Below are 22,180 nucleotides of genomic sequence, written 5' to 3' on the forward strand. Positions count from 1 at the left end.
GTCAGCCAGTGATCAGTTTAAAGGCGATGGACTGGCCAAGCATGTTTCGAGACCTATCACTTCTGCTCCGCCTCGGATGCTGGCCTTCTTGGTAGCACTCTAATCCTACTCCCAGTGTGCTCGCCATGCCCACTTTTAGCTCATTAGCAAAATCTCTGCTAATTGTTTGTTGTGGTCGATGAGGACAATAATACTCTGATGGTCCATATGTCATCCATGTAGCCTATTTTTATTTCAGTCTCACATCAGTGAAAAGAAAAGAAATTGTGTACAGGGGACGGCGCAGTGGATGCAGTGGCGTGAAGCAGCACGTCAGATTCAAATGCGACACGCTAAAAATGTCGCACGGTGTCAATTAATAATCAAAGTGATGAATTACATTTTTTTTAACTGAGATCTAATATGGTGAAGCCCACCAAGAGCACTTTGCCAGGGAAGCTTACAGTGGGAAATTATCCAATTTCACTTGATTGGTCCAAAGGTATGTGCTCACCACAAAAAAAAAGGATCCTGGCTCGTCTATCTATGTCAGTGACGTATAATGACAGGCAGAACAATGAAAAGGTCTTCCACAATAATAATAATAACAATACTAATAATATTAATCATTCTCCCGCTAATGGACTTTTATTGGACATTGCCGTTAAGGTTGGGAAGCACTGATCACTGATTGACTTGACCTCCCTGTCGACTCGTGCGTGCGAAAAGTCCAAATAAAGACAAGAAGCTGCCAGTTTCCACGGATGCATGCATACGTGCGTGTGTGTGTGCGTCTCATCCCTCCCAGGGCGGGCTGCGGCGTCCGTCCACCTCCGTCTCCACGTGGTACAAAGCGTCGGCCAGCGTGTGCTCGATGACGGCGCCCCAGCCCATGTCGCTCATCTGCGGACCAAAAAACAATATGGAAAAGGTGCCACGGCAACGGCGTTGCTGAAGTGCAGCGCGGCGGGCGCTTACCGGCTGGAAGGCGACGTCCTTGGGGGCGTGCTTGAAATGTGGCCCGAAGTTGACAGACACCTGAAGGCACGGCGCAGGCAATGCATTTTTACAAAGGACTGCTGTGACAGCTTAAAATTAATTCCAAAATAAATTTAGAATGTGTTTGGAAAATAGTTTCGTTTAAATAATGTGAACTATTGTCACTGCTGGTAAATTTTACATGTATTTTATGCATTTAAATAAATTAAACCAATTATTTTATTTAGTTATGCATAATTTAATCATAATGATGCACTTATTTTTAAAAAATGACTTTAGTATTTTTGTTTGTAAAACAATAAAATATGTAATTAAAAATGCTAAGTGTATATGTAACATTATTGCTATATTGATTGAAATAATAATATTGCGTTTGCGGAATATGAGTTAACAGCAAAATCCAGCAGTTTTTAGCCATCTCTGGGGCGGCCATTTTGTCAGTGTGTCAACATCCCAGTTGCTCGGGGCTCAGGTAACGACCTACCACGGCTCACCACTTTTCTAAAGCTGAGCCATGATTGGTCGTTAACTCCCCCTGAGATAGACAAAAACAGAAGGATTTTTATTCGGCAACTGCAATATTAATAAGAATGCCGTGCTTAAACTAGTGAAGGCGAATAGAACATTTTATTGCAATTTTTTTGGGGTGGTTGACTTCCCCTTTAATACAATCTAAAACTATTTTTAACGTCTTTTTTTTTGTAACTAGTTTTGGTTCCGTTGCAATAAGCCACTTCTATAAACACTAAAACATGAAATTTTGATGTCAATCGTTTGTTACTAATTTGTGTTGTTACTTTATGTAAATAACAGAATGGAAGTAAGCTGATTCATTGTTTCTTGAGATAAATGATCCATTTGAACATACCAATTTTAGGAGAAGAAAATTTGATTGCATTCCAAATAATGTCAATGAACGGGCCATACTTTGCACAGGCGTGACCAAAAGGGAGGAAGGAGGTGCACAAAAAGACAAAAAGAAAAAAAGGCGGGACCCACCGTGCAGCTCTTGTAAAGGGAGATGGCCGGGAAGTAGATTCCTTCAAACAGGTTCTCAAAGGCCACGCCTTGGCTCGTGCCGTTCTTATAGAACACCATCTGCCGGTGGGCACATCACAAGTGTCATCAGCGCCACCTCCTCACACTCGCTAAAAACAAACACCGTGCCTCAATGACTAGCCGGGCTGCGCCGTCCACGTCCCTATAGCGGATGCTAAGCTAACGTCAACATTTGAAGTAGAGGCGTCCAAAATAATCGAATCATCGACAACTAATCCATTATGAAATTAATTACCAACAATTTTAACAATCCAGTCATTGTTTCAGCCTCCCAACAGTAATTACTTTCTGTTCTTCATGAAAGCAGATCGATTATTGTTCATTCATTCACTTTGCGAACTGCTTGCACTCACTCGGGCTTCGTTATTGTTTTTCAAATCAAGAAAAAATACCAATTAAAAATTGTTTATTCAACAGTAAAAAAAATCATTCTTCTTAGTAAGTCACTTTTTTAAGCCCAGTTGAGTAATTGCCCCCCCACTTTTTTTTTGTTAGTTTGTTCTCACCCTGCTGGGGCTCATAGTTTTCAGGCTCTTCTCAGCTTTGTCTACATAGTCCTTCTCTTCAAAGTACAAGTAGCTCTTGAACTTGATGAGTGCCTGCAAACAACAAGAGCAAGTGGTCAGATTGCGGGCGAGGCGGCCTTTCCGGGGGCATCACCTTGTCCTTGTAAGTGTCGGGCAGCGCTCGAGCCGTCTCGGTCCGGTCGGGCAGCTCAATGAGGAAGCCCAAGGTGTCTCCTTGGCCGTAGCCTGTGGAGTAGTGCTTGCCCATAGACTGGTGGAAGCGGGTGCCCTTCTTGCTGCGCCACGAGTAGCTGAACTTGTCGTAGCCCAGCGGCGCCTGCAGGTTACCTGGAAGAGTACATGCGAGGACGCAGCATAATTCAAAGACGCAGCCCATGCGTTCGCCACTGACATGTACCAGACCTGTTTTCAATCCCTAAATATTGCCCTCTGAGGGTAAATATAGAAAAAGCAACTGCATTCTTCGGCCTTTTTAGACGTTGATGCTTATTACACAGTAATGATAAATTTGTTTTAAGCCCTGCAGATACTGACAGATGTGCTCCTGAATGACGAGTATGCCCCGGCGTGGACATCACACTAAGGACGTTAGCAGAGTGACGGAAACTCACCAAGAGGCTGGGACCAGCCGAGCCGGGAGGCAGTGTCGGGCGGCATGTCTTCCACAGACACTTCAAAGTACCAGGAGCCCTTGCGCACGCCGTGGGAGGCCCGCACCATGGAGTAGCCTTTCTCACCCGTCACCGTCAGACGGTCGTCGGAGATCTTCAGCTGGGGTGCTAAATGCGAGGCGAGCACAAGTTTAAGTTCAACACTGGAAATCAGCTTCCTGCTAACACCCAACAGATAACCGGGCCAAGACTGTGCCACATGCGCGGACAGAATTCAAGCGGAAAGTTAAACACGTCAAGATATATGTATGTGTTAAATACAGAAATAGCCAGAACTCAGACCGGACCTTTTAATACGAAAAGCCCCATATGGTCATGAAAATCCGCATGCGCGTTAAGTGCCATCTTGTGGCATGTTGGTGTCAAAGAGGAAGACTGAATATTCCAAAAGCATACTGCAGGTGTTGCGTTCATAACCATTTATATGGCCATTGCAGCTATAAAAGAATGAAATTGAGATTTTCTTTTTTATGGCCTAAGTTGAAGTTTGTGTGCTGACCTCGGTCGTGCAGAGCCAGTAGAACGCGCTCATAGAGGCAGGCTCGGTACAGGTCGCCGGGGATGGGCTTGCCGGCCCAACAGTCCAGCTCCAGCTTCTCTGGGTCGGGGGCGTGCGGGTCCGGTTCGGCCAGGATGTACCGGTAGCCGTCTTTGTTGAAAGGGTGCTCCAGAGGATAGCCGTGGGGGGGCAGGCGCTGAGCCGAAAACAGCGGGTCGCTGCGGGGGGAGGCACCAAAATCAGGTCATGTGCAAAGCGCTTCCAGAACACTTGCGCTTCGGCACCCACAGGTCCACTTTTAGTTTTTTTGCCTTTCAATGTATCAATTTTTAAAAACGACTTTGTGTTTACTTCTGGTTAAAGTCGACTGTACATCTAAGCACTTATTTTAGGTCTTTCACAACTCTGTATTTCACTTTAGCGATTAGAACGCTTAGCGACTCCTCGTTCTCGTTTTGGAATGACTTTGCAGTGTTTTCGGGGCAGCTGTGATTTTGGTGAACGGAAAGCACTTTCTGTCCACTTGTACTTAAAAAAGAGCAAGGAAAAATTGCAAATTGTTTTCCAGAAAATATCAGCAATTAGGCAGTGGCTGCATTTTGTTTGACGCTTCCATTTCTGGCAGTTGAAAAATCCACCATCCTTTAAAAATAAAAATAAATAAATAAACAAATGCCACCATCCTGTACCTTCGTGTCCTTTTGGTGGCGCCAGCAGTGGCGCCCTCTTGCTGCTGTTGCTGTTGCTGCTGCTGTTGCTGCTTACGCTTGGCTCCTCTGCCTTTGCCCGCCACTGGAGCCAGAGCACCTTGGATGGATATACAAATAAACTTGCCTTGCTTTGCCTTGTGGGGGTGGTCAGGAATGCGATAAACAAAGGATTAGTGTAACCGCAGGACCAGGTGATTATAAAACCGATCAGGATAAATGTCTGGTCGATTATGGCGGCCAGCTGTGAGCATATTTACTCCTGACAGAAACGTGTGCAAAAACAGCAAGCAGATTCAACTTGTTCCTACTCGACTTGATTACAAGTTGAAGAAGTCGGGCATGGTGTCATTTTTCGCCAATTGAAGCGTGATACGGACCACCGTAGCAAGGCGTGAAACTTGTTTGGATCTGATTCCATGCATCTTACTATTAAAAATATATTTTTCATGACCATCCATAGGTGGCGTGAAATCTAACTGGAGCCAACTTCCATCCCGCGGGTCACATGACACCACCACCACAACAAGAGCAGCATCAGCCATCTGCCGCCACAAAATCGAGCGTTCACCTGAGTAAGAGGATCCACCTGGAAGACAACGCCAATCGCGGTCAACGGCGTGGTCTCGCATCTGACCTAAAGTGAGCTCAAAGGAAACTTTGACTGACCGTTGAGGCCTCCGGCGGTGGGCGCGACGGCCGACTGCTTCTGGGAGTCATACGAGGGGCCGATGGTCCCCAGGTCCTGTGCCGCAACAACAGCAACAACAATCAGCTGCCAGACTCAAATCAATACACAATACAGAATTCTTAATTGACTATTAAGATAAACTATTTCTTATTAAATCAATGATTTATTCTGTGAAGTAGACGCAAATGACCTGGCCCATCCATCAATCTCCATAATCAAATGTGACCCCTGCACACCAAAGTGTGCCAATCCCAAGGTTAACAATACCTGGTCCAGCAGGCCAAACTTGGGGTAGTCCTCCTCAGAGTCTTTGCTGCCGGGGTCAGGGTGTTCCTTCACCAGGAAAACATCACGCTCTTTGCTCTGGCGGAAAAATAAAAAGCAGCGTGACGACACGCCAAAGCCGATGAGGGCCGTGTCATGTCTGGCTGGCGACGCGCTACCATGGTCTTCACAATGTTGTTGGGCCACGTCAGCTTGCCGGGTCTCTGGCGGGTGGTCATGCACTCCCAGTACTTGTCAATGAACGGAATGATGTCCTGCGCCCAAGAAGCCAGACCGCCATTATTTTAATCATCAATTAAGAAAACGAATCAATTAATGTTGATTAGTTGATAAATCATATTAAAAAAGTGCACTTTAAATTTCCATCTTTTGAATGAAAAAAAAGTCATTATTTCAAATTGAAATTGCACAAATAAATTCATAATGATTTTTGCCAAAGAAAAATCTATTGTTTTATTGGGATTCAACACAAAGGTAATCCATCAGGAGGACGGCAGAAATTGCACAATATTTACTGTTGATAAACTAAAATTCACAGCATATATACAACTTGAAATGGAAGATGTCTGAAGTATTCATCAATTTTCCAAAATAATTATCCATTTTGTCTGATAATTAATTAGTTGTCATTGCATTGGTAATGTTTATAAATACTTCTCAAAGCAGGGGAAATGTTAAATTATGATAATTAAAAACTAAATTGACACCAAACGGCTGAGCTTGCATGTCATCTTCCTATTTTATTCTATTTTTTATTTTTTTTTGCAACTCCGGTGGTGCATCATGTCAACTGTACGACTCCCATTGAGTCCCCCCAAACGTTTGCGTTGCTCACCTTGTCTTTGGAGAACATGGTTTTCGGATGCTCATCTTGGCTCCTGGACCTCCAGGTCAGGTTGGCCAGCGCCGTCAGACACATTTCCTTCAGGTCTGCAAGCACAAAACCAAAAACCAGGTGAGTACTCGACTGGACCGAAGCGGACCCGAGTGGAATAGAGCGCCGCAAGGAGACCTACTGGCTTGTTTCCTGAGGAAGTAGGTGTTACCACTGTGATGGCAGACGTTGCAGTGGAACACATAGTTGGTCATGAAGGGAAGACAAGTCCTGCAGAAAAGACGGTGGGCGTAATTACAAGTTAATGGCATGTAGCAGGACAAGACTAAATGGCCGCCCAGCCCCTGAGATGGACATCAGTTACTCTGACTTGCGGTGAAATAGTCGGGGGGAAAAAATGGTACAATTAAAATGCCATAACGGCCTATAAATTAGAAACAATATTTGGTTGAGACCCAGCCCTCAATGTTTGGTTAATTCCCAAGGAAATTGAGCGAGAAGTGGGTCGCTATGGCTTACGTACGCGGTGTTGATGGCGAAGGTGTCGGCAGTGAACCACTTGGTACACAAGGCGCACTGCAGCTCCACCTCCCCCAGCTGCCGCCCGCTGTCCTCGTCCCCTGAGCCGGTCAGCATGTCGGCGGGCTCAGACGCATCGCCCGCCCCCTCCTGTGGCAACAGGAGCCCTCGTCAAAAAATGTCATCTCCTCATCATCATCGTCATCATCCTCCTCCTCCTCCCCTCATCAGCATCAGATACTTGCCAGGCGCTCCTTGCCACTGGAAGACTCCGTGTCCATGCTGGCAGGAAGCTCAGTCGGCGCCGCCTCGCTACAAAGTTGCACAATTCACAAATCAACAATTAACAACAACAACATCAACAACGTATTTCCTAGGTCATTGTGCATTCGTAAACAAAAAAATGCATTAATTTGCAAAGTAGGACTAAGCAACTTTGAAGATTAAAGAACCACCCTCCCCTGCGATATGTTGTTATTGGGAATCGTTTACCTTGTGTTCGCTCACATTACATGTTACAAACATTTCCCTGCCGAGTGTCGCTAAAACGAGCGTCTATCCAACCACAGGCCAACAATATTGCGCATAGTATATTTGTCCTTATAAGAATAATCGGGAAACTAGTTTGCTTTTTTTGTTGTTGTTGTTTTGTCCCCCCCCCCCCCCGCCGAACAAAGCTCGCCGCTCTCTCGCCGGCTCCTTCTGCACTATGACATCCACTCGGGCAGCTTTAAAGGCAAAGCGATGTCGAGACTGCTTTAAAATTACTCCACTCGAAAATGTAACATGTGCGCGCCATTAAAAGTGTTCTGGAGCGTAAAAATAATCAACGTACGTTGTGGGTGCATCCGCTTCAAGCCCAACGGTGCTGCCCGCCTCTTCTTTTGACGCCATGTTTGAATTAATTCAATGGGAAATATCGCGATGGCACAAATGGGGACGCGAGGCCCACTTGGCTACACAGCGACACCGCAGGCACGGAGACCAACTGACGCTTTTTTTTTAAGGAGGTGAAATTATTTATTGAGAATGGATATCTAACAAAATGTGTAAAGATCACCATGATAGGAAAACAAACACGTGTAATTTGTAAAAGTTAAAAAATAGAATAAAATAAATCAGCCGAGCTATGGTTTGTAACTCACACCCGGAAGTTAAAGTAGCGCTGTAATTAAAGAGTTAAAAACGGTTTTGTTATTATGAGAAATAGTCTGAATATTTGTGTCGGTACGTGTTTTATGTGCAGTCCAGCTTGTTGCTCAGATGTTTTTCCCCCTTCCTCTGGCGTGATTAGAAAAAGTCAGCAATGAGAAACAGATGAAGGAAACAAAGATGCAGATGGGCCGCTAGAGAAGATGCGACGAGCGGGAAAGAAAAGAGTGAAAACGATTATACGCACCGGTGAAATATATTTTTTACACTTGGCAAAAAAAGAAAAATGCGTCTTGTCCGTAAATCACTGTGCAGAAGACGACATACCCCGAGAGAATCCAACAAAAACAAACATATTGGGGCTAATGATAATTTCAAACCCCAAATCCTGCCTTGAAACCATACCACTGGCTAATAATTAAAACAATTCCCAACACCTAATTCAGAGGTGAATGCATCTTTTGCAACCTTCACCCTCATCTTGAGACTCTCAGGTGACACCCAGGCCTTGAAAATCCAATGAGAAGTCCTGATAATTTGATTTGCATGAGTAATATTCTTTGTTTTGTTGTCTGCCGATAGCAACAACAGAAAAAAAAATCCCAGATGTGACTTGCAGTCGGTAGACGAGAAGAGCTGCTCGTCACGTAACCCAAACACAAACTCTTTTCCAGATGACTCAGCAGTTTTTTTTTTTCTTCTCCTCAGCTGGAATGTCTCATATGTCTCCACAAGCTCCTCCCTTGGTCGGGACAGAGAAAAAAGTCTGAAGAAGAATTGGAAGAAGAGGAGGAGGAGGAGGCAGATCGCAGACTTGAAAACAATCAATGTCTGGTCCCCCTGCATAGGCCTCACGTCCGCCTTGTCAGGGAGGCACATCTGGCCCTGCCTGTTGGGGAGGCACATCTGGCCCGGTCTGTGACGCTCGCTCGCTCAGCTGCTTCCTTTGCTTTTTGTCCTGCAGCCATGAGGAGCCTTTTGGTGGCAGCCTGCTTGCTCCTGACGTTGTGGGGCGTCCTGCTATACAGTAGCCAGGACGACGGGGGACGGGAGGCTCAGGTGAGGGAGGCCCGGGGGCTTGCGGAGAGACGGGTGCTGCCCGAGCCCCTGGGCGACCCCCAGGACCAGGCGGCTGACGAGCCGGTGGCGGAGGTGGACAAGCCAAAAGCCAAGAAGAAGAAAACGCCGGAGGAGGTGGAGGCAGGTGAGCGCTGTCAAGTTCCCACAACACAACAGGAAGACAATTTGCACTTTCAAAATGCAAGCCAAGCCAGGTAGTGAAGTCGCTCACTGGAGCGGCTGTCCACTCGGCACGCTTAACCCAACATGACCTTTTGCCGCAGAAGCGGGATGCAACCTGGACAGGCTGCCAAACAGCAGGCTTATAATAGTTTGGAATTATTCATTGTACATCCTTTTGACTTTAATTCAGTTGGTGGTGGGTTGGTAACTCCCGCCCCCTTTTTTTTTAGTTTTGGGAAAAAAATAGGACAACAAATCTGACGTTTCAATTCATTCAAAAAGTCTTCTCATTTGCATTTGATTTTGTTCACAAAAAAATACTTTTTCAAATTATGTGATATGGTTTGTTTTTCATGACCTACAAGAACCTCGCACAGGGCACAGATAGACAACCAAACCCACCTGAGCACATGCAAACTTGAATTTGGAGCCAAAGGTAGTCGTCATGTCGTCATATATTGGCGCAGCGTTGGCGTCACTTCCTTCGGTTGGCAAGCTTGGTGAGGATGGGATAATTGTGGTAACTGTGGCAACGTGGAGGCGCTGGGTGCCGATGAAGGCACTCCCGACAAGTTTGCTAGCCTGCGGGCGCGAAAAAATTCCGCAAGCAACAGACAGGATTGATGTTGCGGTTTGCTTAACGGGACACAACTTTCCACTGGAGGATGACAAATTGACTCTGACTTGAAACAAGTGTGTTATAGATTTCTTTCAGGCAGATGGCAATTTCAATATTAAAATCATGATAACCAATATATGCTAATTAATTGGTCTGATCCTATCCGGAGTGATGTTCTTCATTTGGCAATGTTGCCCAGTCAGGTTATTGTTAAGCATCCCATCAATTTGCCCGCTTTGATGTGATCGGCTGCATGTTGTGCTTCCATCAAGCCAAAGCCAGGAAGGCGGCGGAGAAGGAGGCCAAGGCCAAGAAACAGAAGACGCCCAAGCCCACCAAGAAGCCCAAAGCCACCAAGAAGCCCAAAGCCACCAAGAAGCCCAAAGTGCCCAAAAAAGCCAAAGCCAAAGCCACCACCACTACCGCCACTGCTCCCGTCACCACCACGGTCTTGCCAGACCCACAAGTGCTGACTCAACATGCCACAGACTCAAGTAGTATGTGCTTTTTGTTTTGGTTTTCCATCGAAACAGGAGTTGAATGTTCTACGGGTGGTGACATGGAATAATACAGTATTCTCGTTGTTTCCATAGCAACCAGACAATTCCCCACTGAGCTGCCCAAGTGGGTGGAGCCAGAAGAACCAGACCTGGTCAGGAGGATCCCGGGTCAGTGGGTCATGTGAGAAAAAGACATTGGCTTGAAACGTGCTCAGATGATTTTTTTGTTGTTTGTGCTGACCCCTGGTGGCCCAAACAGAAAATGTTACTTACTCATGAATCAACGTAGGCTGCAAGTATCAGCATTTACCGCTGGCAATCCATCCCATCCTAATGTGTTGTTCTCACCTATGTATGTGGTAATGTGTATTTTTTAGCCACTCTTAGGACCAGCAAAACAATCAAAGAAAATCCATCATTTCCTAACAGTTTGTTCGTGAATTTCAGGCAGAGACAAAAATCAGCAAACCACTCCGGAGGTGATCGTGTACATCCCAGGTATTCCCCGCATCCGGCGCTCAGGTAACTTGCTGGAGTGGTGATTCCCTTTGAAGAATCTTTTACTTGTGTTTCAGAGGAGAACACCGACGTCCCCTTCGTGATCCCCTGGTACGAGGAGTACGACTACGACGACCGTACGTACGACTGTGGCGCCAGCGCTGAGGCGCAAGTCATCATTGTCAGCCTGTGCATTTTTTTTTTAGTCTCCACAGTTGCCAAGAAGAAGCAAGAGCAAGAGGAGGAGCAAGCACGCAAAGAAAAGGCAGAAAAAGGTCAGCAATGATCACTTCAAATAGAACCATTTGCATTTGGGCTTTGTCCTGAAATGTGCGTTTTTGCGAGTCGTGTTTGCACTCTGACGCGATCGAGGTTGCGGAGACTGAAAAGTCATTGCATCGTCACATGACTCTCCCAGTTTGAATGCAGTGTGGGTGTGTGTACACATGGAAGTCGTTTGTGCAAACGGTCATGTGGTTCCGTTGAAGCCGAACGTCAGAGGAAGCTATGGGAGGAGGAAGAAGAGGAGAGACTGAAAAACACCTTCCCGCCACCAGAACCCAAAAGTAAGATGAGGTCACCAAAATATGGAGATTGTATGTCGCTCATGCATGGAACGATCTAAAGCGCATCTTTGTGGCGTCTAGAATGTCCTCCTCTGGGTTTGGAGTCCCATCGTGTGGAAGACGACCAGCTGCTGGCCTCCTCGCAGTCCCAACACGGATTTGCCGCTCAGAGGGGAAGACTCAACATGCAGGTAACACAGTTTTCATCGTCCAACATTCTCGAAGACCAGAACCCAATTAACTGAGTAGGACGCAGGTCCATACTTGAACACCAGACTGCAAAGGACTCAACTATACGGGACCTCCAGATCATACTAGACTGGACTACCAGATTACATCAACTGACTCAGATCACACTAGACAACTACAGCGAAAACAAATGACTGACCACCAAAGGCCACACTGGACTCTATCAGACCGGACTTACTCTTGTTCTCCGAACAGGGTTCCACCAACGACGAAGATCTTTATGGGGGTGCGTGGTGCGCAGAGCCTGAGGAGACCAACAGCTGGTTTGAGGTGGACGCTAGACGGGAGGTGGAGTTCTCGGGCATCATCAGCCAGGGAAGAAACTCTGAGCAGATGTGGGTCTTTCAAACCCTTTTGTAGCCTCGACATGGAACATAAGTCCAAAATGAAAATGCTTTCCTGTCTATCAAAGGGATCTGTTCCAGATGCAACAATCATAATTTCTGTTTTTCATGCTGTATACTGGTTGTATTTGTATCTTCTTGCAGGGAGGACTTTGTATCGTCCTACTTTGTGGCCTTCAGTAATGACAGTCGCGATTGGACGGTTCTTCATGATGGCTATGCCGAGTGGGTAAGTAGTGGGGCCGCCACCAGAACTTTCACTCCGGAATAGTGACAATGAACACAAATATTCTTCCCTTTCAGTTGTTCTACGGGAACGTGGATGGAGATACTCCGGTTCTGAACCAGTTTTCTTGGCCGGTGGTGGCACGCTATATCCGAATCCTGCCGCAGAGTTGGAACGGCAGTTTGTGTCTCCGGGCCGAGATTCTGGCCTGTCAACTTCCCGGTCACTATGCCAAGAACATTCCCACACAGCCGCTTTGTCAGATGTCACATGTTTGACGACGTAATCCTGTGACTGTCATCTTCCAGGTAGCCAACACAGCGAGAACGAAGTCAAATCTTCTGACGATCTCGACTTCCGACATCACAACTACAAAGACATGCGACAGGTCACTTGCCTCTAGATCGTAGCTCAGTCAAAACATCTCTAGTACCAAAGCATTAAACAGATGGACTTGTGCTCTCGAAAATATTCAGAAGTTCAGATTTTGTAACCTGTAGTAACAATATTGTCGGCTCCAGATGATGAAGGTGATAAACGAGGAGTGTCCCAACATCACCAGAATCTACAACATTGGTAAAAGCTCTAAGGGTTTGAAAATGTACGCCATGGAGATCTCCGACAACCCTGGGGAGCACGAAATGGGTAAGAGAGCGCTTGGTTGTCAATCACATCAACAAAACATGCTGATTGAGGTGTTTTTGGTTGTCTAGGCGAACCAGAATTCCGATACACGGCAGGTCTCCATGGTAATGAAGTGCTGGGCCGAGAGCTCCTCCTTCTATTGATGCAGTTCCTGTGCAAGGAGTACAATGATGAAAACCCTCGAGTGCGCCGCCTGGTGGATGGAGTGAGGATCCACCTGGTGCCATCCCTCAACCCTGACGCTTACGAGCTGGCCTTTGAGGCGGTACGACGACTTGGAGAAGCAACCTTGTGTCACTTCTGTGTCATCTTGGAGACTTGATGCCGTTTTCTGTCCTTCAGGGATCTGAGATGGGAAACTGGGTTCTGGGCCACTGGACCGAGGAGGGTTATGACATTTTCCAAAATTTTCCCGATCTCAACAGCGTTTTGTGGGGGGCGGAGGACCGTGGCTGGGTCCCACGCTTTGTGCCCAACCATCACATTCCCATGCCAGAGAACTTCCTCAATGGATCCGTGAGTTGGATGTGCTTTCTGTTGCATTTGGTCGATGGGAATTTACGTCATCGGTCTGCTAATAGCAATGCAATGACACAAACCATCAAAACTATAAAAAAAGGGCAATATCATCTGGAGCAGTTTGTGATCAGTATTTACCTTAACACATGACAAAAACCTAAAAACCCGCCAATATAATACATCTTAATCACCAGAGATGCTGATTAAAGGGGAAGACAACCCAGAACTTTTCTTAACACTAATAAAGTTCTATGCGCCTCCACCAGCCAAAACACGGCATTCTGATTAATATTCCATCTGTGGAATAGGAGTGAAGCTGCAAAATACGCCTGTTTTTAGCCATCTCAGGTGGCGGCCATTTTGTCACCTCAGTTGCTCAAGGCTTAGGTAACGACCAATCACGGCTCACCTGTTTACAGAGGATGTGCCATGATTGGTCATTACAAAGCACAAAAACTAAACAATTGTCCGTTTTCTTTCTGGCCTTCAGATGGCTGTGGAGACCAAAGCCATCATTTCCTGGATGGAGCGCACCCCCTTTGTGTTGGGAGCGAACCTGCAAGGTGGCGAGAAACTAGTCACGTACCCTTTCGACATGCAGCGGCCGCAGATTTCGGTAAGGGCGACCACTCGGGAAGCAGAGGTGGGGGACTTGAGTCATGTGACTTGCCTCGAGTCAGATTTAAGTTTCCAGATTTAGGGCATGTGACTTGCTTTGCCTAAACTAGAGAAAAACTCTGCTTGTCATTGACTTGATATTATGAGATTCGACTTGACCTCGACTTAAACTTCAGTTTTTCCTGGCAACCCACTCGGATGCTACGATGTGGCCTCTAGAGACCACTTTGTGAAAGATCACGGAAGTAGATTTGAAGATTTTTGGATTTGGATTCAATGTTTTGGTTCTAATCATGAAAAACAGAATGACGACAAGCAAGGCTTGTGAATTACAGTTATCAGACACACCAACAACATCTAACTTTTCCCGACTCTGAAAAAAAAAGAAGAAACTGTAACTCGCTCAACATGCTCGAGTCCACTCTACTTTTTATTGCCACGATGACTTGGGACATGCGTGGAACTTGAAGATCAGGACTTGCCTATGTGGCTCACTCATACCTCTGTGGGAGAGGGAGCCATATCATGATCTCAGTATCCTGACGACCTTGTGCTGTCCAAGATGAGTGACAACCGCCACTGGAACGCCAACGGCGAGATGAGCGAGGACACATGGGCCCGCATCCAGCGTCAGAACGAGGGGGCCCTGCGGGAGACACCCGACGAGGTCATGTTCCGCTGGCTGGCCATGTCGTACGCCCACAGTCACCTGACCATGACCGAGGTCCAGCGCGGATCCTGCCACGGCGACGATGTCACCAGGGGACAAGGCATCACCAACGGCGCCAGCTGGAAGCCCGTGGTGGGAAGTCAGTGTCCACGCCGATTTTATCATTAGACTGTGTATATTCTCAATTTTGGTAATCCAGAAAAAAAGTAATTAGATGGAAAGTAATAGAGAGACACAGGAGGAGCTTTACACTGTGACTTCTTCCCTGCTTAAAATGTACTTGCTTATTGTGAACTTGCCTCCCCAGGCATGAACGACTTCAGCTACCTGCACACCAACTGCTTGGAGATTTCCATCTTCCTAGGCTGCGACAAGTTTCCACACGAGAGTGAACTTCCTCTGGAGTGGGAGAACAACCGCGAGGCTCTGCTGTCTTTCATCGAGCAGGTCAGAACTACAGCGACACCTTCAGGCCGCCAACGGACACACAAATCCGCTTCATCCTTGCCGTTGGCAGCCAGGTCTGCATTGTAAATGAGAATCTGCTCTCAACGGTGGGCTGGTCAGAAGCGTGATTGTTTGCCTGGATAGCTGGCCTGCAACAACTTGTCAAATTCCTTGACAAGATAACGTTTGGGAAATAACTGCTCTCCCAAGTGTCACAGCACTTGTGGTTTTTGTGTCTTGTGTCCCAGGTGCATCGCGGGATAAAAGGTGTGGTCAAAGACATGGAAGGAAACGCACTGGCCAACGCCACCATATCAGTGGAGGGGATACGCCATGACGTCATCACCGGTATAAATACCACAAAAAATTCACCGGCCCCCTATAATGTTTGGAATTGCCCATATTAATAGTTTTGACAGTACATACATACATTATTTGATTTAGAGGAAAAAATGCAAAAAGTGCGTTTAGGTCATCTCAATTGCCGGCTGATAACGAGAACTTCATTGGTAGCTGCCCTGCAGGATACCCCAAAAACAAAGGGGCTCAATTTAACTTCTCCCAACATCCCAAGATCTTAATCTGTCAACGAATTCACTTCAACACACTTCTTTCCGTTCAAAGACTACTTTGCTCTTTGCCAATGCATTGACACCATCTTGTGGCATCTTCGGACGTTACAACCACCCCACCCCAAATAAACGGCGATAGTTGCAAACGGGTGAGTTTTGATGGGCTTCAAGGAAAACGTGTGTAAAAAAAAACTATCACAGCCGGAGCTATGTGCTGTAATAGTGTGTTAAATCAAACACAATATAGAGTAATGTAAACAAAACAATATCAACAATGAAATAAATTAAAAACAACAAAACAGGTACAATCTCATGTCGAGTTCGAAGCCGAAAAATAAAAAACGAGTATCATGAGTCACTTCTACAGAATTCCGTGGCTACTGGCGCCCTCTTGTGGCATTTTAAAAAGCCGACAAACTGCGGATGGGCACATTTTTCTGTGACTCTAGTGGGTAAAAAGAAGTTAAAAAAAAAGATCAGTTTGCAACTACTTCTTCGTGTTGGAATGTGAGGGAAGGTTGATGTCGTGGTCTTTCTTGGCAGCCCTGGGCGGTGACTACTGGCGCCTGCTGAATCCCGGCGAGTACCGCGTGACGGCCAAGGCCGACGGCTACACGCCGCAGACCCGCCTGTGCATGGTGGGCTACGACTCGGGCGCCACATCCTGCAGCTTCACTTTGGCCAAGTCCAATTGGGACCGCATCAAGCAAATCCTGGCACTCAATGGCAACCGGCCCATCCGTGTGGTCGCCAAGGCCGGCGAAGCCAAGCCCACACAGCCCGGCGACAACGCCGCTAGCACCATCTCCCCGGAGGAGCAGCACGCCGCCGCCCAGCGCGCGGAGCGACTGCGCCGGCTGAGAATCCTGCGGCTGCGTCGGCTACGCCTGCAGAAGCAACGCGCCGGCCTAAGGACCACACCCCCGACCACCGCCGCAACCACTACGACAACCGCCACCACTACCACCACCACACGGAAACCCCAGACCACCACCTCCTGGTACGACTCCTGGTTCCCTGTGGATAATTTGTCCACCGAAAACCCCTTTGACAGCATCATCTTTGACTCAGTGCCCACTGAGGACTACCCCTTTCACTTTACCATCGACTGAGACACCTAACACGTCCTCTTCCACGGGCAAGAGGACCCCTTAAAGAGGAACTCAAGGCCAAAATTTCATTTGCAATAATGTGTTCCATGGGACCCCATTAACCTATGCGCGGCATTCTGATGAATATTGCGATTATGGGAATCAACCGAAGCAGATTTTATCCATTTTAAGGTTTCCAGTTCGAGCCTGAAGGCACTTTTAACTTCAACGCGAAAGGGTGCCCCAGTTGCCGTTTATTGATTGGGACAAACAGTCAAATATAGAAATACAAGATGACACTCCAACGAGCTGCTGTAAGACACAACCCTCAGCCCGACTATCATCATCACACTGAGACAGGCCACGCCTCTAGCAATCAAATAATACTCTATACGTGCAGCAGTAATTGCACTTTATTGTAATTAAAAAAAGAAATACAAATAAAAGTTATTTGTAATCTCAACTAGTGCTATTTTTAATGATTAAAAAACAACATTGTTGTGTTTTTGGTGGGAGTTGGAAAGAATGAAGGGCAATTCATTTCAAGGGCGTTAATACCAAAGTACAGCAAAACCAGAATGTTGTCCTTTTCAGCGCACAAGTGCAGACAAATTGGCATGGTTGTTAGTTGTTCCAGAATGTTCGTGTGTTGAACGTGAAAACACTTCAATAAAAAGAAGACGAGAAGAAATTGATTTGCACATTGCGTCAAGACATTTTATTACGAATGGAACTATACAAAAAAAGAAAAAAATAGGCAATGTTTGATATTTGTGTGCCTTTTTTGGAGAAGTCAACATGCGTTCATTTTTGATGACGTTTCATCCAAACGTATTACTGGCTGGGCTTTTTGTTCTGCCCCTTTTTTGTGTAGCGGAAATTCCTCAGCGGATTGTTCCCCTTGAAAAACAACAACATTGTGTTAGTTTAAAAAAACAAAACAAAAAAAACATTACATTTGACTGCAACAATGAGTCAGTGTGAAGGAAAAAAGGGGCGTGTCTTACCTTGAATTTGCTCTTGGAGACTCTATGTGGTTTAGGCTTTTGGTTCAGGCTTCTCCGCCGCCTTTTATTGGACAGCGGGTCGATGACACCCCTCAAAGCTTCAGGGACTGCACAAGGTCACAAAGACAACTTTTAGTCAGCAGAAGAAAATGATGTTAGCATGCTAACGGACAGACGTGACTGACTGAGGTATTCTGGGATGTTCTTCAGGTGAGGCTTGATGACGGCAGGGTGAAGGTCTTGGTCGTGTCTGAGTAGCTGCAGGTCTCTGGGATTATCCTCAAAGTATGTCTGATTGACAATCAGAGTCGACCAATCACATTTCAATATTACATAAAAAAGAAAAATCGATGTTTCAAAGCAAGCAGCTGTGCTCACCTTCAGCTTCTCTGAGTTGAGCAGTTCCTGCTTGATCTCCTTCAGCCGGGCTTCTCGCACCGCCTGCTTGGTGACTGATCGCATGCCGTCCTTTGTTGGGAAATCATCCAGAATTATCATCATCACATCAACAAAATTGAGTTAACAGAAACAGAGCTGCTCTCAATTTAGAAGACAAAATAATGGACAAAAATTTAAAAATAAAAAAATGAAAAAGCTGTTTCTTCCACGGAATTTGGATTGTTTCTGATGTGAGTTGTGGGCTTCTTCATGGTCCTATTACAAGTTCACGTAGTTTTCTTTGGCTCTTATATTTCGTTTTGGTGGCTTACTTTTTACAAAAGAAAGCACCAATTAACAGTGCCAGTCACTCATGTCGATTCTCAGGCTTCTGTACTCAGTCTTTGAAATTCTATTATCATTTTTTTATGCCCCATTAAAAAACATCCCCACCAAAGTGTCAATGAGTTCCGAAGATGGATCTATTATGCCTCTCGTGTCTAATTCGTATATTTTCTGTCTTTTTGCAATAATATTAGCAGAACAAACGATCTTCCCAAGTGCCAATGACTTGTTCGGGTGCTCATGAATTAATCTCCAGTGCCCCTCATTTCTACTTTGCGCATTATTTAGCTTTTTTGCAGAAAAATAAGCAATAATAATCCCCCATCCATACTATCAATGACTTTTGGGGTCTCAAGGTTTTGTTCTCATCCCATTGAACTTGGGTATTGGTTGGCAAAAATCTCCCCGCCAAAAAAAAAGACTCACCCTGCATCTGTACCTGAAGCCCTCAATGGTCTCCATCTTGAACTGGTACGGTTTCAACGGGGATTCTGCATTATCTGCAGACAACAAAGAGATTGTGACACAACTATTCAAATGAGTTAACGTGCGTATGCGACCACTCTTGACCTCCCGTCAGCGCCTCCTCCACCTCCGAGAGCAAAGCCGTTTCTGTGTGAGCGACAAAGGACAAGGCTGTGCCCGGATTGTCAGCTCTCGCCGTCCTAAATGAAACCTAAACATCAACTTTTGCTCCTGAGGACTTAAGGTGATAAAAACTTTTCTTTACCTTCCCACTCGATGGATGTACGACTCCACGGTGGTGGGGAAATCAAAGTTGATGATGTTGGCAACATTTTGGAAATCCACACCTCTGGAGACGCTGTATTCCTTCTCTTTAGCCCTACCAATGCAGCACACATCCACCTTGAGGACATTCAGCCGTAATTCCAAATAAAAGACTTCCAGTCCTGCTGGAATGAGAACTCACTTTCCCGCTTTCTTCTTTTTGCCTTTTTGCGCAGACTTTGACGCGGCGGCGGGGTCGGCGAGACTGTGTTCGTCCGTGGCGATGATGTAGTCGTAGAATCCCTGGTTGAACTGTGTGATGATGTGACTCCTGCAAGTAGGAGCAAAAATGGTCAACTTAACTTTGCAGACCAAGCTCATGTTTTATGGCCAATCATTTGTTTTTGAAGTTGATTGAATGGCCATGATGAGGACATCCGTCAAGAGTCAGTTGTTGGACCACTTTTGTTCAACCAGTACATGTTGTTTAGAACTGCAGATGGCATGCAATTATATCAACATAAGTGGAGTACATTCTCAAAAAAAAAAAAAATAGAGAAAAGATGGATGACGTCTGGGGTCTGACCTGGACTGGACGGGCAGCTCAGAGTTGAGCACGCATGTGGGAATACTGAACTGCTCCATAAAGAGCTTGAGACGGTAGCATCGGTCCACGGCTCCCACAAAGATGAGCGTCTTGCCCTGCACCAGCCGCAGCTTGAGCAGCGTGTAGATCAGCAGGAACTTGTCCTCCTCCTCGCACCGGATGCTAAACTGCTGCAGCTGGCTGCTGTCCGGCAGCTGGGAGCCTTGTAGCTTCAGGGTGACCTGTCATCACAACCAAATACTCATTGATTAATCAACAGCTTAAATCGATTCTAAAGAAAAGAAAAATCATTTGTTGCAGGCAGCCCTCGAGTGACTGCACCACAAGTGATTTTAACGGACTGATTGTCATCAATTGTGGGCAAAGGACTTTACAGGATTGTGCAGCAGAAGCTCCTTTAAGGCTTGAACGTCGTCACTGAGGGTGGCTGACATGAGGAAGGACTGGTAGATCTTTGGCAGGTGGCTGCAGGAGAGTTGAACACACAAGATTTGCATTTAGCACAAGCAACAACACAGTGACATTGACACAATTACATACAGCGAGGGCTGGGTAACACTAAAAGAAAAAAAGAAAAAGCAAATGCCCCCGCTCGTCTTAACACGGTATTGTGATTAATATTGCGCCGATGGAATAAGAAAGAGATTAATTAATTCATTTTCATCCATTTGTCTGCAGTTTGGTCACGTGACGTTCACGATGCGAGGCTTGAGGACATTTTGGCATCAATTCCAGTCAACAGCAGAGGGCGGTCAAATGTCAACACGGATGCAGACTGAGATTGATGAAAGGAAATTCTGGATGCGTCTTTCTCATTCCTATTCCACGAATGCGATATTGATCAAAATGAGTGTGCCCACAAAGAACAAATTATTGCAAAGAAAATGTTTTAACTGACGTCCACTTTGAAAAACTAATCTTCACGACAACTCCGCCCCAACCAATCATTCAAACAGATTTGTTGGCTCACGTGGCTTCTCTCACCACAGCAGATTCTTTAGGTCTTCCTCGAAGCCGAAGGAGAAGAGCAAGTCGGCCTCGTCCACTACCAGCGTCTCCAGTGAGCTTTGCAGGCTCAGATTGCGGGCGTTGAGGTGGGCCAGAACGCGGGACGGCGTCCCCACCACCACATCGGGCTTCTCCATCAGGATGGGCCTGAATGGCAACCGACAAGAACTGCTGCTGTCACTCAAAACTATCCCGGTGAGTTGCATCACGATTTGTGAATGAATTGTAGTAATAATTGTAGAATAATATAATATCAGAGAACCACTGCTTCCTAAAGAGGCATGTGATGACCAATCTGAACATGCATTTCCTTGTCCAAACAAGATTCAAGAAACTGAAGTGACCTCTGTGCCGACACGTCGGCTTTCCCAGAGATGTCGGCCACACGGACATCCCTGGAACAGTACGCAGTCAGCTGCCTTATCATAGTCTGGACCTGCTGGCCCAGTTCCTTGGTGGGCACCAGGATCAGAACCCTCACGTCCTGCTCGCGAACACTCTGAAGACGACACAACAAGACACAATCAGTCACAACTGGCCTGTTCGGTTTTCTGGTGCTGGATGTTTGGGTCCGTAACCTGCTTAGAGGCCAGGATGCGCTGGATGACAGGCATGGCGTAAGCAGCAGTTTTTCCAGAGCCGGTCCGGGCTCGAGCCAGGAGGTCTTTGCCCTCCAGAGCCAGAGGGATGGCCTTCTCCTGGATCAACGTGGGCTGGGCCCAACCCAGGTCAGCCACCGCCTAAAAAGACAATCCATTGAGAGAACTGTGAACACTATAACCCTCTTAATATGCTTTTCACTGGCAAGTTATGAAAAGCAAGCTATTTAACGCAAGGTTATGTATGATGTAGTCGTTAATATATGTATTTTATTTTGTATGGCATTGCGCTATAGAAATAATGTTGTATCGTATTGTATTGTACCAGAGTACAATACAACGTTATTTATATAGCGCCTTTCACGTGACAAAGGTGGGGGGAACATAGCGGTCGGATATGAGAAAAAAGTTACTATACACAGCCCCCTTTAAATTAATGAACTTTATGAGGAGGAAAAAGTAAGTCACCGCATTTTCCTGTTATTTTCGTATCGTGTTTACGAATGACGACCGACAACAAGCCACTTGGAAAAGTAGACGTTTTCTTCATTTTCTAGGGCTCAATTGTTCCGTTTGAGTTTATTTTGCTTCTAAAGCACCACGCGGAGATTGTCACCTGTAAAAGACGGTCATCAAGGCCCATTTCGTGGAATAGAAGCCGATCGGTAGCCATTGCTGCATCTCCAGGGAAGGTACACGTGCGTCGCACCAATTCAACGTCATCTTGCGCTCGCGTAGCAGTGTGTCGTTATTTCTACTCACGTGTCTCGTCTCGAGC

At 46.2% G+C, this 22,180-nt stretch overlaps 3 protein-coding genes across 4 annotated transcripts; 1 reads left to right on the plus strand and 2 right to left on the minus strand.

Annotated features, from left to right (window-relative positions):
- Positions 1–208: 208 nt before the first annotated feature.
- On the minus strand, positions 209–7,739 carry ash2l (ash2 like, histone lysine methyltransferase complex subunit). Of its 2 annotated transcripts, XM_088280722.1 has the most exons (17): positions 7,607–7,739; positions 7,017–7,083; positions 6,776–6,921; positions 6,434–6,522; positions 6,253–6,347; positions 5,576–5,671; positions 5,400–5,495; positions 5,111–5,186; positions 5,013–5,030; positions 4,424–4,541; positions 3,735–3,952; positions 3,176–3,343; positions 2,698–2,891; positions 2,544–2,636; positions 1,978–2,076; positions 958–1,017; positions 209–882 (listed from the first exon to the last, which is right to left on the minus strand). In XM_088280722.1, exons 1-17 carry the CDS (start codon positions 7,663–7,665, stop codon positions 775–777), a joined length of 1,800 nt encoding a protein of 599 aa, XP_088136848.1. In that variant the 5' UTR covers positions 7,666–7,739; the 3' UTR covers positions 209–774. The 2 variants fall into 2 exon arrangements, with proteins under 2 accessions (XP_088136848.1, XP_088136849.1); XM_088280723.1 differs by having other exon boundaries at positions 209–1,017; positions 7,607–7,671.
- A 943-nt stretch (positions 7,740–8,682) lies between these two features.
- aebp1a (AE binding protein 1a) lies at positions 8,683–17,424 on the plus strand. The gene is made up of 20 exons (XM_088281019.1): positions 8,683–9,127; positions 10,057–10,281; positions 10,378–10,452; positions 10,732–10,782; positions 10,860–10,919; positions 10,989–11,057; positions 11,271–11,348; positions 11,430–11,539; positions 11,793–11,932; positions 12,086–12,170; positions 12,245–12,389; positions 12,476–12,555; positions 12,689–12,812; positions 12,881–13,077; positions 13,155–13,328; positions 13,822–13,947; positions 14,512–14,758; positions 14,927–15,066; positions 15,315–15,414; positions 16,182–17,424. Exons 1-20 carry the CDS (start codon positions 8,890–8,892, stop codon positions 16,748–16,750), a joined length of 3,033 nt encoding a protein of 1,010 aa, XP_088137145.1. The 5' UTR covers positions 8,683–8,889; the 3' UTR covers positions 16,751–17,424.
- Positions 17,421–22,146, minus strand: ddx56 (DEAD (Asp-Glu-Ala-Asp) box helicase 56). Its single transcript, XM_088281020.1, has 14 exons — positions 22,019–22,146; positions 21,382–21,543; positions 21,148–21,302; positions 20,780–20,950; positions 20,170–20,260; positions 19,775–20,016; positions 19,391–19,519; positions 19,190–19,303; positions 19,030–19,124; positions 18,886–18,959; positions 18,115–18,204; positions 17,922–18,027; positions 17,737–17,843; positions 17,421–17,629 (listed from the first exon to the last, which is right to left on the minus strand). Exons 1-14 carry the CDS (start codon positions 22,073–22,075, stop codon positions 17,564–17,566), a joined length of 1,659 nt encoding a protein of 552 aa, XP_088137146.1. The 5' UTR covers positions 22,076–22,146; the 3' UTR covers positions 17,421–17,563.
- Positions 22,147–22,180: the final 34 nt, after the last annotated feature.

The sequence above is a fragment of the Idiotropiscis lumnitzeri genome, chromosome 18 (assembly GCF_059441095.1).
Source record: "Idiotropiscis lumnitzeri isolate Australia: NSW breed Sydney's pygmy pipehorse chromosome 18, RoL_Ilum_1.0, whole genome shotgun sequence".
In the NCBI taxonomy this organism is placed as follows: Eukaryota; Metazoa; Chordata; class Actinopteri; order Syngnathiformes; family Syngnathidae; genus Idiotropiscis; species Idiotropiscis lumnitzeri.

Excerpts from the sequence above, each read along its gene's own strand:
- ddx56 (XM_088281020.1), bottom strand. The coding sequence starts at position 22,075 with ATGGCTACCGATCGGCTTCTATTCCACGAAATGGGCCTTGATGACCGT. Across the intron at positions 19,520-19,774 it reads GAGCTGCCCGTCCAGTCCAG|GAGTCACATCATCACACAGT; the intron begins GTCAGACCCCAG and ends TCCTACTTGCAG. Across the intron at positions 18,960-19,029 it reads GGAGGAGGCGCTGACGGGAG|ATAATGCAGAATCCCCGTTG; the intron begins GTCAAGAGTGGT and ends TGTTGTCTGCAG.
- aebp1a (XM_088281019.1), top strand. The coding sequence starts at position 8,890 with ATGAGGAGCCTTTTGGTGGCAGCCTGCTTGCTCCTGACGTTGTGGGGC. Across the intron at positions 12,556-12,688 it reads ACTACAAAGACATGCGACAG|ATGATGAAGGTGATAAACGA; the intron begins GTCACTTGCCTC and ends TGTCGGCTCCAG. Across the intron at positions 13,329-13,821 it reads AGAACTTCCTCAATGGATCC|ATGGCTGTGGAGACCAAAGC; the intron begins GTGAGTTGGATG and ends TCTGGCCTTCAG.
- ash2l (XM_088280723.1), bottom strand. The coding sequence starts at position 7,665 with ATGGCGTCAAAAGAAGAGGCGGGCAGCACCGTTGGGCTTGAAGCGGAT. Across the intron at positions 7,084-7,606 it reads GAAGCGGATGCACCCACAAC|CGAGGCGGCGCCGACTGAGC; the intron begins GTACGTTGATTA and ends GCAACTTTGTAG. Across the intron at positions 5,496-5,575 it reads ACAACATTGTGAAGACCATG|AGCAAAGAGCGTGATGTTTT; the intron begins GTAGCGCGTCGC and ends TTTTTCCGCCAG.